This window comes from Talaromyces amestolkiae (assembly GCF_001896365.1).
Source record: "Talaromyces amestolkiae strain CIB chromosome Unknown scaffold11.1, whole genome shotgun sequence".
Taxonomy (NCBI): Eukaryota; Fungi; Ascomycota; class Eurotiomycetes; order Eurotiales; family Trichocomaceae; genus Talaromyces; species Talaromyces amestolkiae.
The window spans coordinates 381,128-396,742 of NW_024468047.1; the positions used below are offsets into that span (position 1 = coordinate 381,128).

A 15,615-nucleotide genomic window follows, 5' to 3' on the forward strand; every position below is an offset into this window, starting at 1 on the left:
TTCAGAATTGGAGAAGACGGGGAAATCTTTATTCATCGATTAGAAATTGATTGACGGTACAACTGAATACTTAGAATAAGATGAGAACACAGGTAGAATCATTAAACAATATGCTATAATCAGTATTGTATCTACACTCATGTCAACGTCTTCATCGAGTCTCTGTCGGGGTAAGTGGGGCGACATCAAGCAGTCGGTAAATCCGATTCTTCGAGGACAATGAAAGTAGCAAAGAACAGGTCAAATCTTAGAAAGAATTAAATATACTAGACCAATAAGGAAAAATGCTCTAGGGCCAAGTGGAGGACAAAGTCAAGATCCGATGCAGCTGCCGATATTCGAGGCACTTAGAGTTGGTCCTTAGAGCTGGCTCTAGGCTAATGCAAGCTACACACTACGTACTTCGGAGATAAGTCCTTGCATTTATCCCCCCTCTTAAACACAACATTGCTCAGCATATAATTGATCTTTTTTTATTTCCTTTCCTCGCTTTATATTATGTACACACACTAATTGATCCCATACACATCAAAATGGATATCCTCGCCCAAGCAGCAGGCAGCATCGGTGCACCCGCAGCCATCGGCGGCGCAGCCCTTGCGCTCGCAACAGCCGCCTACGCCAATGCGAAATTCGGCATCAAGGCCGACATAGACAGCCTCAGAGATGAAGCTGCATTTGGTAAACGCCTTGGGCAACGGATTGGCCAGCTGGGCGATACCTGCACGTTGTACGCCATGCTCAAAAGGGTTATTGAGGTGAATAAGCAGGGTTCGGCGGAGGCGTTGTGGTTTGAGAATAAGACTTGGACGTATGATCAATTAAAAGATTGTAAGTTCTGGTCAGCTCACAATATGGTGTACATGTTACTGACTATAACAGACTCCGATCGCCTGGCTGCTTATATCTATGCCCAAGGCATCCGGACTGGCGACTTTGTCGCAGTCTACACAACCAATTCCCCAGAAATGGTCTTCACAGTCTACGCTCTCTCAAAACTAGGTGTCGTCGCAGCACTGATAAACACAAACTTGCGAGACGAGACATTCAAACACTGTCTCAAAATTTCCACATCCAAACTCATCATTTCAACGCCCGATCTGGCCGCATTCGTTAAATCGGACGACATCCCGAGATTTACATTCAATATATCTTCCTTTAACTCTGTTTCGGATATMCCAGCCGATATCGCACAAATTACCGCAGAAACCCTCTTCCAAATTTCAGCCTCAGACATTGCAGCAATCGCACCGGCGAAAAGATCGCCCCCAGACCTGGCAGTGCTCATCTACACATCCGGCACAACAGGAAACCCCAAAGCATGCGCAATCCGCAATTCCATGACCCTCGTAGTATCCACACCATTACCAAAGGATACTCGAAATCCATCCAAATACTTCCCGATGCGCATATACTCGTCGTTGCCTTTATTTCATGGCACCGCGTTTTTCGGTGGGCTATGCTATTCCGTGGGTAACGGGGGTACATTATGTCTCCGCCGGAAATTCTCTGCATCCCAATTCTGGAAGGATGTGCATGACTCGCGTGCTACGCGAGTGCTGTACATTGGCGAATTATGTCGGTATCTACTCGCATCTCCGCCCTCGCCGTTCGACAAGAACCACAATTGCGTTGTGGCGTACGGTAATGGATTGAGAGCCGAAATATGGGATAAATTCAGTGAGCGGTTCAATGTTGCTGAGATTCGCGAGATTTATCGATCTACAGAGGGTGTGGCGCGGTTCGATAATTTCTATGGAGGATCGTGGGGTGCGGGTGCGGTTGGGTTCCATGGCCCGATTAGGCGGATGTTTGAGCAGGATACGTACCTCATAAAGTTTGATCTAGAGACTGAGCAGCCGTACAGAGACCCTCAGACAGGATTTTGTGTGAGGGTTGGTCCGGGGGAGGAAGGGGAGGCGATTGGTAGAGTGCGAACGCGGCTGTCGTTGACGGAGTATTTGCATAACAATGAAGCGACGGAGAAGAAATTGTTGACAGATGTGTTTGAGAAAGGGGATCTATTTCAGCGTATGGGTGATTTGTTGATTCGTGATCACGACGGTTGGATCAGATTCGGAGATCGCGTTGGTGATACTTTCCGTTGGAAAGGGGAGAATGTCTCTGCGGGAGAAGTGCGAGATCATATCTGTCGGATGGAGAATGTGCAGGATGCCGTTGTTTATGGAGTGAAGCTGAAAAAGTACGTCCTCTTTTGATCCTCTTGTTTGATAACCTGGCTTACGAGAATAGTTACGACGGCCAAGCAGGCGCAGCAGGCATAACTCTCGAACGACGCACCCCTGAGACAGAGGCAGCCGCCATAAAAAGCCTATGGACCTTTCTCCGCTCACAAGGCGTACCGACATACGCCATTCCGCGACTCGTTCGCGTCACAAAAGAGTACGTCCACCCTTTACCTCCCTCAGACATCAGTCTATACTAACGGCCTGCACAGAGTTGCAACAGGAGTAACATTCAAACAAGCCAAAGGCGACTTATCAAAACGCAGCTGGGATCCTGTCGCCGATGGCAGCGGCGATTCCTTGTATTGGCTTAATTCGGGCAAGGACGGCAAGTCCAAACAGCCGGTTTATGAGAGATTGGAGAGGAGTAGTTGGGATGAGATTGAGAGCGGGAGGGCAAAGCTATAGATATTTCCTTGTATACCACCTGCTTACTTCGGTAGCTAGGTAGCTGCCTGTACAAACCATATTTACTCTACTACGTAGAGTTTTTCTTTTTCAGCTAATACTGCTTTTGTAAGAGATTTTATAGTCTAGCTTACTGAGTAGATTCTAGTCTAAAAGTATATGTATTATGCAGCTTAAAGGAGGTTGTTGAAGGAAACACAGTGAAAGCCTAATGTTTGAATGAAAATTATAGGTAATAAATGATATTAAAATGAGCTACACTGATCTAGTACAAATGTGAATTTCAGTATCCTGTAATAACTATGCTTTTCATGCAACCACCTTGCAGCTTCCATGGTATTCAAGTTCTAAATTTCCCTCGGGTATATGCTATCCAATTCTGGTCCCGACTGTGATGATATTTTAGCCAGCAGCAGGCTTTTCCATGAACAACTTCTCACGTCGCATCAAGACACCACAGATGAAACATACGGCACCTGCTACCAGAATCAAGATATATACTTTCTGCATGGCGTGAACAATGGCCTGAGTTGCTAGAGCCTGGTCTTCCGGAGAAAGGTTCTTCAATACGGTACTCGTCGTTCCCGCGATAGCAGACTGAATTTCCCCAGCCGTGAGGTGTAAATCTGCAAGTGCTTCACTCACATATCTGAAAGCATAGTTCTGGAAGATAGCACCGGAGATAGCAAGCGAATGCATGATACCACCGATTTGCGCAACGTTAATAAATCCAATAGCCGCAGGAATGTCTTCCCATACCGGAATAATTTTTGCAGGGCCGATCGAATAGGCAGCTTGCATGATAGCACCACCTCCACAACCGATAAGAACTGAATATCCATAGATCGCAGAGGTAGATGTGTTGATATCCACGGAATACATCAAACCTCCACCAACTGCGATCAAGATACCAGAGACTACATACCAGGGGAAATAATATCCCACATATGGCATTGCTGTCCCAGAGGCAATGCACCAAAAGACGAAAGTGCAAACAACAGGGAGGAGGCGAACTGCAGACTTTAAGCCACCATCGCCATTCACAAATTCAAAATAGATCGGCAGATAGTATACGATCACGAAGAATGAAGTTGCGGCGCAGTTGGTGGCGATAAAGCATAGAACCAATGTCCGGCGCTTAAGAAAATGTCCGGGGAATATTCGTTGTTTGACGCTCGTGAAAACCAAGAAATACTGCTGAAGAACGAATCCTAGTAGCAAAACAGCAAACACAACCCAGAGGGCGATTTCTTGTCCGGAGTTCCAGGCGTACGTGGCGCCACCAAAAGTCAGGGCCATTACCCACTACATACTGAAGTTAGAACTGGCTTCTTTGGTCTTTTCAGGAGGTAAAGCTTACCGTGAGATAGATACCAGCGTTTAAGGTAATACCAACCCAGTCCATCGCCAAGAACTTGCTCAAAAAGGACTTCTCAGCATTAACGGGAATAGACGGCAGCCAGAGGAAATAAATAGGCGAGAAAACACCATAGATAACCAGATTGAGGTAGAAAGCCCAGCGCCAGGTCGCCGAGGAGTCGGCAAAGGCACCGCCGATGACAGGACCCAGAATTGTGCCAGCACCCCAAGTCAAGCCTGTCATACCCATGTAGTGAGATCGTTCCTGCATCGTGGTAAATCGGGTGATGAGATTGAGAACTCTGCGCCATACATTAGTCCTCAAACGGAGCTAAAAGTGATGTATATAACTAACCCTAAGTACTGTCCAGCGCCGCCAGCACCTGCGATGACACGCCCAACAATCAAAGCATCCATCGACGGAGCACCGCCGCAAATTGCGCTTCCAGTTGAGAAGATTACCAGGCTCATGATATATACCCACTTATTGTTGAATGTTCCATAAGCGAACCCACTGTAAAAACGTTAGTCAGACAAACCAGTCTCATCGCGAGTGCCCACGTACAATGGCATAATAACCGCCACAGATCCAAGAGGGAAACCGGTTCCAATCCAGCTCAGCTTCTCAACTTGGCCAAATCTCTCGACAACGGAACCCTGCACATCGGCAACGATTGTATTGTCCAATCCATAGAGGAAAGTGGTACTGTAAATGGCAATAAGAAGCAGCCACCACTTGAAACCTGTGGCTGGATGGGGATCTTCTTCTGGCTCGGGGGTGACTGCTTCAATATCATCACCGGCTTTCTCGATATCGGTGTTGTTGCCCGAGGAGTGTGCTGGGGAAGTCGACGTTGTGTCGCCCAAGTCGGTCGAATCGACCGGTACTGCGTCCGTTACTGCCATTGTTGCTGTTTGGCAAACCGAGACAGAAAAGCAATAGAAGAGACGAGGTTGAATAGCAACATAGAACAGATTGAAGACAACGAAGAACAAAACAATTAATATAAATCAGCCAGGGTCAATGTTATCTCAAGCCTGCACCGATTTCTAAGCATTTTGAGCCCCTGTCTCAAGAAGTTACTAGATCCAGGAACTGAACTATGAAATAAGCAACGCCGAGGGATCTACGCGAGTACCCATTGATTTCAAAGCAAGCCAACCGGTGATATTTTTTTCGGTCGGGTTGGAAATTGCGAAGCAATTGTTTGGACCAGATAAAGAGAGGCATGTAGGATTAGGGCTTCGGCGTACTAATACGAATAATACACAAGGCTAGCAAATGAAAATGCCCCATCCGGCGACTTACCGTCACGCTCGGGGGATTATCTGGTAATTTACTTTTCGGGGCGACTTTCTTATTGGACGGACTCCTTTTCTGATAAAAAAAGATATGCTGAGCTGATTAATCGATTTCAGACACATAGGAAAACAACTGAGGTATGTGATATCTAATATTATGAACCAACAGACACTGCATGGTTTCGTACAAGCATTTTCTGAGTCGGATGGTGGCGCACGAGTGATCAACATGGGAATATTTCAAGTGATGGTAATAGTTGGCATAGCCTTTGAAAGTACTTGTGAATGGCTCTTTGTCTAGCCTCTCTGCGCATACTTGGAGTTCTGCAAAAAATATTCATCGTTGAAGTATGCCGCCTGTTGAGTAAAAATCACTGAAGACAACAGAGTATGATATGCTCACTCTTTGTATCAAGCTCAGCCATGACACCTTGTCATTGAGCAGAAATAATTTACTATACCGGGTTTAAAAAATACACGAAGTATTATAGAAGTTACTACTAGACGAATTTTGAAAGGAACACTCTATCGCGTCTATCTAGGTATAGATGGATCATATTTATGCACTTATTATTATCATCTAGAGCTGGCTTCAAAGACAAAAAATGTTTATCTATGGGTATTATCCATGTGAATTCTTTCCTACAAACTAGAATATCCTCCAATGATGCTGCTTCCTGTCCCTCGAGTCGCCTTGCATTGCGTCTGCAATTGCTCGGCTTAAGGATTGGCCCTGCAAAAAATGGTGTTAGCGATAAATCTATGTTCCAAAGGCTGTAATATGATATACTTACATTCGATGGGTTGACCATAGAGAAATGGTTGCCCGCCACATTAGTCACTGAAATGGGACCTCCAGGAAGCAACTGTTCCCATCCCAGAGGCCCGGAGTTTGCCTCGCGTTGAAACAACCAGTTCGCTACTCCACGACTCCAGTCCACATTCCCTCTTTCACCAACATCCAAGTCTTCACTCAATCCCCTTTCGGCCCATATGACGAACACTTCAGGCGTGCGAGAAGCGTCTATTGCCTTCGGTGAGTAACTTTGGAGCGCACGAATGGTTGATTTGAAATGGTCAACGATTCTCTTCGGCGGTGACTTATCAATTATACCTTTTAGTATAGTACTAGACATGATAAAGTCCAGCAGGTCGACTGGCATGGGCTCATATTTAGATCGACAGGGACTATCAATGAGGATAAGCTTCGACACTATCTCACCAGCCTGAATGAGTTGTCGCGCTGCTTCAAAAGCGTACATCCCCCCTGCTGACCAGCCCGCGAGAGAGTATGGACCATCTGGTTGAATTGATCGAACTGCTTGTAGCATGATTGTAGCTAAATCTTCGACACTACAAGTGTAATTGTCGGCAGACTTCAGATATGGGCTGTTCAAGCCGTACACCACGAGATCAGGAGCTATTTCTGGCAGTCTAGCGTATACGGCTGCCGATCCACTACCATCTGGAAATATAAATAGATATTTAGAACTCGAGCTGGGCTTCCCTTGTAATAATAATGTCGAAGCAGACGGGCCAATAGAAGCCTTGTGTGAATTTGGTGGTGTTTGTGGTTGTGGCACTGTTTCTAGCACTGCAGGCGAAAGGCCGAGAGCCTCTTGGATAATTTCCAACGTGGGCAATTTTGCAGCTCCATCTAGTTGCAAGTCTAACTTGAGACTGAGTTCTTCCTGGATGCTTCCTTGAATGCTGAGACTCATCAGTGAGTCCAGTCCGAGAGAAGAGAGATCGTCAACAGCCAAGAGCTCTTCTACTTCAATTCCGATCTGATCTGCCATAATTGAGTAGACAGAGTTTAGTATGTCACCTGCGATGGTGGTCTCATCCTCAAATGAGGGCTCCGGAGTGGCCAAAATCGGCGACATGGAATCGCTGCTCGGAGTGTTTACATCATCTTCAGTCGCGTTTTCGAATTTTTCCAAGTAATCCCTCAACTCCGCGATAGTTGTTAGCTCCTGAAAGATGTCAGATGGTAGATCTAATTGTAGCGACTCCCGAAGTTTAGACAGTATAGTCAATGCCATTAGTGAATCCAGGCCCAATTCGACGAACGTCGCATTATCAACCAATTCGACTGCCGAGACTCCTATTTCTTGAGCGATCATCTCCAAAGCCACTGATTTGACTCCTGCTGTAGATTTCGCAGAGGGATAATTCGTTATGACTGTCTTCCTTTCCGGGGCCAATCGTACTTGTTTAGCACTTGAGGCTGGTATGCGGTGACTTGGGACTTGTGCGTTTGATTGTTGTTGATGATGGGACGGCGGCGCTAGCAGCATCTCCATCAACGATCGAGGGACCTTCTGAAACTTGATACTGCTGCAAAGCCCAATCATGGTATTTCCCTGGAATATGGAGACTTCGCCGGCCACAACGTTTTTCTCAGCTGGATGCATCTTCACATGAACGTGGTATGGCTTCGCTGGGTCTATGACATCGGCGAGCTGATAAGTTCCCCAACCATGAGAGATATAAACAAACTTTCGCGGATCGACCACGTTGACTCCATTCATTATGAAGCCGGCCAGTTGAGCGAGATTATCGAGCCACAGAGGAGAACAGAAAAAATTGCCTGCATCAGCGCCCTCATAAAGCCTTACCAGTGCGACCGCTTCTAACTCATTGCTGTTAATCATGACCTCTTTCATTCCATGGTATCTGGGATCGTAATCAACAACGGCGGAAAACAGTCTGTAGATAGTTTTCTCAAAGAGCTTATCCACGTCGCCGATTTTGACCCCTCTCTCGAGATCTTCTATCCTTTTCTGTATCAAATACGCGCTTCTTGACCACTGATTCAGCCATGATTTAGCGTCGCCAAACTCCACTATACATTTTGCATTTTGGTCTGTTTTTCCAGTTTGGGAAGAATATGAGCCAAATGCAACTTCGACAATGCCTTTTTGAAAATCTGCCGTGCCGCTTATCCTAAGAAGCTCGGGGGTTTCAACTCGTGGAACTGTAATAGTCACAGGTTTCACGATCTGCATATCCACAATGTTGTATCCTGAGGATACAGGTAGCTTGTCCTGGTGCTTTTGTCGAATATAGTCTCCCACGGTTAAAGCCATGTCTGCAAACACACCCTGATAGAATTTTCAGCACGTCAGACTCTTCATGGAGAAAGAAAGGTAAACTCACCGAAGGGCAAAGAGCGAGTCCGTTCAAACTGTGCCCTGCAATCAAGGCATTTAACTTGGGTTCGGACATGTCAGACTCAAAGACAATAAAAGCTTTCCCATCCTTGACCTCTTCTGTAATCAAATTTTGGATAGTTGTCGTAGCCGGGCCGGATCGAATTCTCGGAGCTTCCTTGTTCTCGACAACGTCCTTGCCCTTATGTAACAGCCAGTCATTCTTATAGTCAATCCAGTAGTTTTTTTCATCAAATGCATAGGAAGGAAGATGTAAGAGACGTTGTCCGCTTTCGAAGTCACGATGATATTCTTTCCAAGTAATATCAAATCCAAGAGAATGAAGTGCAGATACTGTCTTTGCAGACGTCTTCCAAGGGTTCTCGCTTTTGCGAAGTGTTGGGAAGGCTTTTACTTCACCACCTAGTATGCTTTTAACCATCGCGAGACAAACAGGCTCTGGTCCAATCTCTAACCACAGAGTTTGGGTGTCTACCAAACCATCCAGGCAAGATTGTCGAATTGCTCCGTCAAAGTTGACAGGCTCCCGTGCATGTCGTCGTAGATACGATGGACCGAAAACATCTGTTTCATCAACAACTTGACCAAGCAATGTTGAAACAACCGGAATTTCTGGTCTTAGGAATCTGACAGACTGTGCAGCTTTCTCAAACGAATCGAGTATGGGGTCTGTTTGCGATGAATGAAACGCGAATGGTACCTTCAGAACTGTACACTTAAATCCGTGCATTTTGAGATGCTGACTCAATTCTTGGATATCTTCGATTAGCCCACTTAGCACAATATCTTCGGGTCCATTCACGCAAGCCAATTCGAGTCGACCTAGTTTATCACCAGCTGCTGACTTGACATTATCAAGGGTGGAATGAATGGCGAGCATCGAATGGGTATTTTTCGTGCAGAGGGTCTCCAGAAAAGAAGCTCGAGTACCAACAAGGTATAAAGTGTCAGAAATAGATAGGACTCCGCTCACGCAAAGAGCAGCGTACTCTCCAAGACTGTGTCCAAGGACGAGATTTGGCGTGATACCCCATGATGCCCATAAACGGGTCAGAGCAATCTGAATAGAGACCAGTGCCAGCTGCGTTTGAGCAGGCGAAAGATTTTCTAGATCAAGAGCGCTCCCATCGATTACAGGTAGGAAAGTTCTAAAATCATATCCCTGGCTAATCTGATCGAAACGTATCAGATCAGCTCGAAACTGACTGCTAGTCTCAAACAACTGCTGTCCCAGTGACAGGTATACTGATCCCTGGCCGGTAAATGTAAAGGCAACACCAGGCAATTTAGCGCCAGCTGGTTTGGAGACCCCAGTTTCCGAAAGTTGAACCAAGCGTGCCCTGAGCTCAGTAACGTTAGAGGCAATTGCCGACACTCGAAGAGGATGTTGCACGCGACGGGCTGTTGTGGTATAAGAGAGATCCGACAATGACACTTCAGGATATTGTTCTAGATACGAAATGAGATTATCGATGTTTCGTTGAAGTGATGAGGCTGTTTTAGCCGTAATGCTGATAACATGATCCAGTCTTGAATCAACAATACGGCGACTCTCATATGTTGGACCTTCCTCCAAGATAAAGGCAGAGTTCCCTCCTGCGGCACCAAAATTATTGATCATGAGTCGACGCTTTCGAGAGCTGTTCTTGGGGAACGCTGTAGTCTTTTGGGGAATGTGAACGTTGCGTCTCTGTAAATCCGTGAACGTGTGGTTGAGAACTCCGCTTTTGATACCAATGTGAGGAGGAACTTGTTGTTCTCGAAGAATGAGTAGCGCCTTAATTAGTGAAGTTATTCCTGAGGCGGATTCTCCATGACCAATATTGGGCTTTACAGTGCCAACAAGGAGGGGTTTATCTGCAGGGCGTCTTGGTGAAACTGGAGCAAAGACGTTGCTAACGGAGCTCATTTCAACTGCATCACCTAGCTGAGTCCCAGTACCATGCATTTCGACATAGTCAACGTCAAAGGGATGAAGGCCGGCTTGATTGAGCACTTTCCTATATAACATTTCTTGCGTCGGGCCATGTGGCTGGGTTATTGATGCAGCATAAGCTGAGTAATTAGTCCCGGCTCCCAGGATAACAGCGAGTATGTTATCATTGTCAGCTTTGGCAGCGTCTAACCTCTTTATCACAATACTAGCCACAGACTCTCCTCTGCAATAACCATCGGCGGCATCATCAAATGTCTTACAGGGACCTGTTTCCGATATGAAATGGCCCTTACTCAGACCAGCATACATTTCTGGACTGCCCAAAAGCAACATGCCTCCAACTACTGCTGTGTCACATTCTTGGCTCCAGATAGAAGTGCAGGCTATATTCAGGGCCATCGCACTTGATGAAMAAGCCGTATCGACACTGACACTCGGTCCACCTGGAAATAGGTCAATAAATATTTCAAGAGAAAACAAGTAATATTTTATTCTTACCCAATTGGTTACTCCGGGAAACTCGACCCTATGATAAGAAATATTAGTATGTTGAAGATTTGAGCCGTAAAAGATGATAGAGGTCAAATAACGCATGATCATACCGGTCCAAAAGCTCTTATGACGCTGGAAACATAATAGGTATCGATATCTTGAGATGTATTCAAATCTTTATAGTCATCTGTCGTTTGGCCGTAAAACGTGCCAATCCGATCTAATTGTGTAGATGGGGTACTGTTTGGAACGTATCCCGCCATCTCCAAAGCTTCGTATGCAGTCACGAGCGCCAGGCGTTGCTGGGGATCAGTTTGCGCTGCTTCTTTTGGAGACATGTTGAAGAATCGGGGATCAAACATCCCTGGTTTTTCGATGAAGCAGCCGTATGGCGATTTGCTTTTGTTTCGAGAATTTTTATCTTGGGATACATAAAGAGATGCATCAAATCGATCGGCAGGGATCTGAAGCAAGATGTTAGATACTGTCATCTATGATTATTATTTGCACGTAGAAATTCCTTACCACTTTATGACAATCAATTCCCTGCTCAAGAATTTTCCAGAGCTCATCGGGGTTCGTTGAGTTGGGAAACCTGCCGCTCATCCCTATTATAGCAATCGGTTCCTTCGCAGTTGTTGGGGCTTGAGAAATGCTGCTTGAAGCAAAAGTCTCCTCAAGAACAATCTCAGGGTCTACCTCTGAGTTAATCGCAGACAGAAGGCTTTTTGCAGCTTTAGATGGCCCAAAAGTACGAATAGTCCATCTGACTGGTTGTGAAGATTTCACAAACGAGGTGCAACCTTTACATAGCTGCTCCCAATTGATCGGATTTAGTAAGATATCATGAAGCGCCTTTGACATGATATCTAATTTATTCGATGCATCATAGAGTGTACCTGTGGTAGGAGATATCACTTTCACTTGACCCGACGACCAGATGTCGTTTGCCTTTTCGAAAGACTCGATCCCCTTCAAGATTCGAAGTACCGCATCTCGACGATACAAGTGCGGTGCGTGATATGGTGCATATATTGGTATTTCGGATGCAAAATACATGGGCGATGATTCGCGTGCCTTTTGTAAGGAGTCGCTAACGAGTCGTAGTGTAGATGGCGGCCCCTGAACTGTCACTGTTTTAGGGAAATATGCTGTAACATACGGCTTTCTCCGGGCTAAAATTCCCTGGTATTAAATTAGGTCATTTGATACTAATTGCTGTGAATTCAAATTTACTCACCGAATCCCTGATAATACCATCGATAATATCTTCAGTACGTACTATTGTATCTCGTGGTATAACTACTGCCCAAGTCTCATCCGAGCTTGCTTCCAGGTCATTTCTTGCAGCTGCTGTGAGCCTGCCCAAACGAAATGCTATTCTTACTGCATCTACAGCAAGAGGAAGTAGCTCTGTAAGAGACTTTGCAAGCGAAATCGCTGTTGCGGAAATCTGGCCAACGCAAATCCCAGCGAAAAGGGTTGAATCTGACTCCGGGTACCGCTTTTCGGGGTGTGCTTCATGCCATCTTCTCGTTGTCAATCTGTCAGTTCTTTCTTTCTTCGGGCTTATTATAAGCAAAATCTTGGAACCGGAACTCTTACGATATGAACTGGCCAAGCTGTAGGATGACGAGGAGTGCAGGGGCCAAAATTGGATGCTTGAAACCGTTCCCATTCTCTGATTCTGATAGGTTGTATAAGTCTGTGAGGGGCGGTAGACTCTTGCGCTCAATTATAGAAAGGTTCGTGGCTTCAGCCTGCAAAGCAGCCTTTGCTTGGTTCAGGAACCTTGCGAGAAAGGAGTATTCCTTCTGAGATCTAAGGAGTTGAGAGAATTCAAGGTGAATTGGAAGTGATAAATCACCAAAGAAAAGAAGGGATCTCTCGCGAAGCATTTTGCCTTGCAGTAGTCCCTACTATCTTCCCTCGAAAAATGGTAATGAACAATGCTTATGACTAGAATAGACTTCTATTTTTCTGAGATAGGCAATTAAATTTTATTATACTATGTCCTAAGTAACCTATCAATCACGAGCTACATTAGGTATTCGTTCAGTCATCGACGACTGACTAAAACATACTGCGTTTCGCCCAAGGAATTTCATACACCGGCGATTTTCGGATGAAACCTCATATCGCAAGCTCGCAGATCGGAGTATGCTCATACTCAAATTGGAAATTGTGAAGATTGCACACAATCCCGCAATGAATTACCAAAAAAGGAAAATATGAGTTAATCATCTTTACCGGTGCATTTATACGTAGAGCTAGTGAATTCTTGCAGACAGAGGAAGACTATGAGTGGGTACTCGGCCAATTATTACATGGACGTTCTATAAATTCTTTCTGTCAAATCGTATGCAAGACACATGTATATACCACATGGATCTTAGCACGTTTCTTTTAGTCGTGATCAGACAAGGTTGCATATGCAAGGTGCTTTCTGCTTAACCCTAAAATAATAAAGCGCGGCATTAATTATTACACTAGCAACACTTATCGAAAAGGAGGCGATTTTGATGCCGAATCGTTACGAAACTTGAATTCGAATATGATAGAAGTAGTTAAAGCTCCTGTTTTAGCAAGTTACACTTCACACGTATCAATGGGGAAAAAAACAACACTGTAGATATAGCTCGTATTGAGATAGTTTTGGCACATTGTTGGGGTCCGTAACATCAGAATTACGAATATTGGAACATAATCGAACCCAAAAGACCACCTCATGAGTTAAGATACAATCGTATTACCGGGATATTTTGAAGGATGTATTGACAGTAGTTCTCTGTCCAATCCCTCGCGGTACGCACCAAAAGTTTTTCACGCTTCCCAGTATTACTCAGAAATTCGTCAGCCTTGAACATTTTCTCGTAAGATCATTAACGCCATGAAACAGTCAGAAATGGTGGGCAGAAAGATGTTTTCTTTCTAGATTTACCTAGTCCATTAAAACTAGTTGGCCTAGATATTGCCGGAGAGAGGTATATTAACACATATCACCTATCCTAACCAGCAGAGGCACACCTCTGTCTTGAAAAGACTAGAAGTTTCGAAATAGGCTTTAAGTATTGATTAATTACAAGTATCATCATGGCTACGACAAAGAGCTTCAAATTCGGTCCGACAGAGACCCCGGGTCTCATACATGCAGACACCGTCACCGAAGAGAGCTCTCGCACATTGGAGGAACTCCTGGAACAGAATCATTCATTTCATCATATCTTCACGACCACAGAAGACCACAAAGGGGTAATATCTCATTGTTTCTAATTTCTTGCACTCCAGTAGTTGCTGACTTGGATCAGGTCTATTTTCATAATCATATAGCTCATCACGATATCACAATCTGGGCTCTTGGTGCAACACCTTCCGTTCTACGTTCTCAACATGAACGAAATGGGCTTTACCAACGTGGGCCGATGGCAATACAACAACCTTTAGTCAAAGATTTAGCAGATGACAGAGTCTTCAAGAGGTGCTTGGGTCGCGAGGAGAACTTCTTGAACTTCTGCGAGTTTTTTGAAGACTATATCGATACGCACGGTTACCAAGCATTATTACAAAAGTATCTGGTGGATGGTAGCGAGATTGCGAATGACATGCTTTGTCGTATCTACATGGGTATGTACCACTTCATATTAAATGTGGACTCCTCCAAATGATTTTTTAACATCTGTTTGTTACCTTGTCAAAATTTAGGTTACGTTCATGGGATCATTCACATCGGCATGGCTCTCGAATTTGATCAGCCAAGATTACTCGCAGAAGGCTTCGCTCAGGCAGCTGTTCACCACGACTGGTGGTACACACTATATTTACAATCAGCTGAGGCTCTAGCTGCAAAAGCAGAGGAGCCCGCTATTCCACTGAGTGACTGTGTTGACCTCTGTCGAGCTGATGAGAAGATCCGCAATTGTTCCAGTGCGGATTATCATACTCAAACGCGCCCTATAACTGGGGAAATGTGTCTTGATCGTGAGCCCGCTAGAGATGGCGTATTGGTCAATGCTAAAGATGAGCTCATTCGAATTGCTGCTCGTTATCGCGTCAACCCTAATGATCTTGAGCGTGCAACAGCTGAGCTGCAAAATACTGCCGGTGAGGATTCCTTTTTTTGTTCTATCTGACTTGAATTATCATCATTGACGGTTAGGATATAGTTTACCTCACTGCCGGTGCCCAACGCCCTCCGTATGTTTGTGCCTTCGACTTTTTTCTCTTGCACAGTGTAACGTCGAGCATTGGTCATACCTTGTTTTTGAATGAGCCATCTCTCACTCGGGCCCAAAAGGCCCGTTTGCTTGAACATACCGGCCGCGTTTTCTTGTTGTCATATGCTGGTCAGGGAACTCCTGAGCTCAGATTGGATTGGCTGAAATCTCATCCCTCAAGATATCCCAATCAGGGCTGGGCGGAAGTTTTTGATCGGGCAACTCGTCATGAAGATGATGGCCACATGTCCAAGCTTATCCGATGCATGGCTCATACTCAGCAAACATCCAAGCCGTACGATCATCTTCCCGAGTTTCGATTCAAGCAAGACTTGTTCCTGATTGCAGGAATCGCGGCTATCGACTCGGGATCATCCAAGCCAATGGATGGCACAAAGCACTTTGACTTCATCCGTGGAGCAGGGTTTGAAGCAGCGTGGAAAAGATTCCCTCTTCGATCTGCTGTTAGTTCTGCAGCATGA

The 15,615-nt window shown here is 45.3% G+C and overlaps 4 protein-coding genes across 4 annotated transcripts; 2 read left to right on the forward strand and 2 right to left on the reverse strand.

The window, feature by feature from the left end:
- Nucleotides 1–533: 533 nt before the first annotated feature.
- On the forward strand, nt 534–2,654 carry BHQ10_006094 (uncharacterized protein; the record flags this gene model as incomplete). Its single annotated transcript, XM_040878642.1, has 4 exons — nt 534–831; nt 883–2,203; nt 2,254–2,403; nt 2,459–2,654. The coding sequence occupies 4 exons, from the start codon at nt 534–536 to the stop codon at nt 2,652–2,654; spliced, it is 1,965 nt and encodes a 654-aa protein (XP_040734598.1).
- A 402-nt stretch (nt 2,655–3,056) lies between these two features.
- Nucleotides 3,057–4,919, reverse strand: BHQ10_006095 (uncharacterized protein; the record flags this gene model as incomplete). Its single annotated transcript, XM_040878643.1, has 4 exons — nt 3,057–3,959; nt 4,015–4,315; nt 4,369–4,527; nt 4,579–4,919. The coding sequence occupies 4 exons, from the start codon at nt 4,917–4,919 to the stop codon at nt 3,057–3,059; spliced, it is 1,704 nt and encodes a 567-aa protein (XP_040734599.1).
- A 1,045-nt stretch (nt 4,920–5,964) lies between these two features.
- BHQ10_006096 (uncharacterized protein) lies at nt 5,965–11,281 on the reverse strand (the record flags this gene model as incomplete). Its single annotated transcript, XM_040878644.1, has 5 exons — nt 5,965–6,048; nt 6,110–8,422; nt 8,478–10,870; nt 10,926–10,953; nt 11,030–11,281. The coding sequence occupies 5 exons, from the start codon at nt 11,279–11,281 to the stop codon at nt 5,965–5,967; spliced, it is 5,070 nt and encodes a 1,689-aa protein (XP_040734600.1).
- Nucleotides 11,282–14,012: 2,731 nt separating this feature from the next.
- On the forward strand, nt 14,013–15,615 carry BHQ10_006097 (uncharacterized protein; the record flags this gene model as incomplete). Its single annotated transcript, XM_040878645.1, has 4 exons — nt 14,013–14,171; nt 14,228–14,543; nt 14,622–15,020; nt 15,083–15,615. The coding sequence occupies 4 exons, from the start codon at nt 14,013–14,015 to the stop codon at nt 15,613–15,615; spliced, it is 1,407 nt and encodes a 468-aa protein (XP_040734601.1).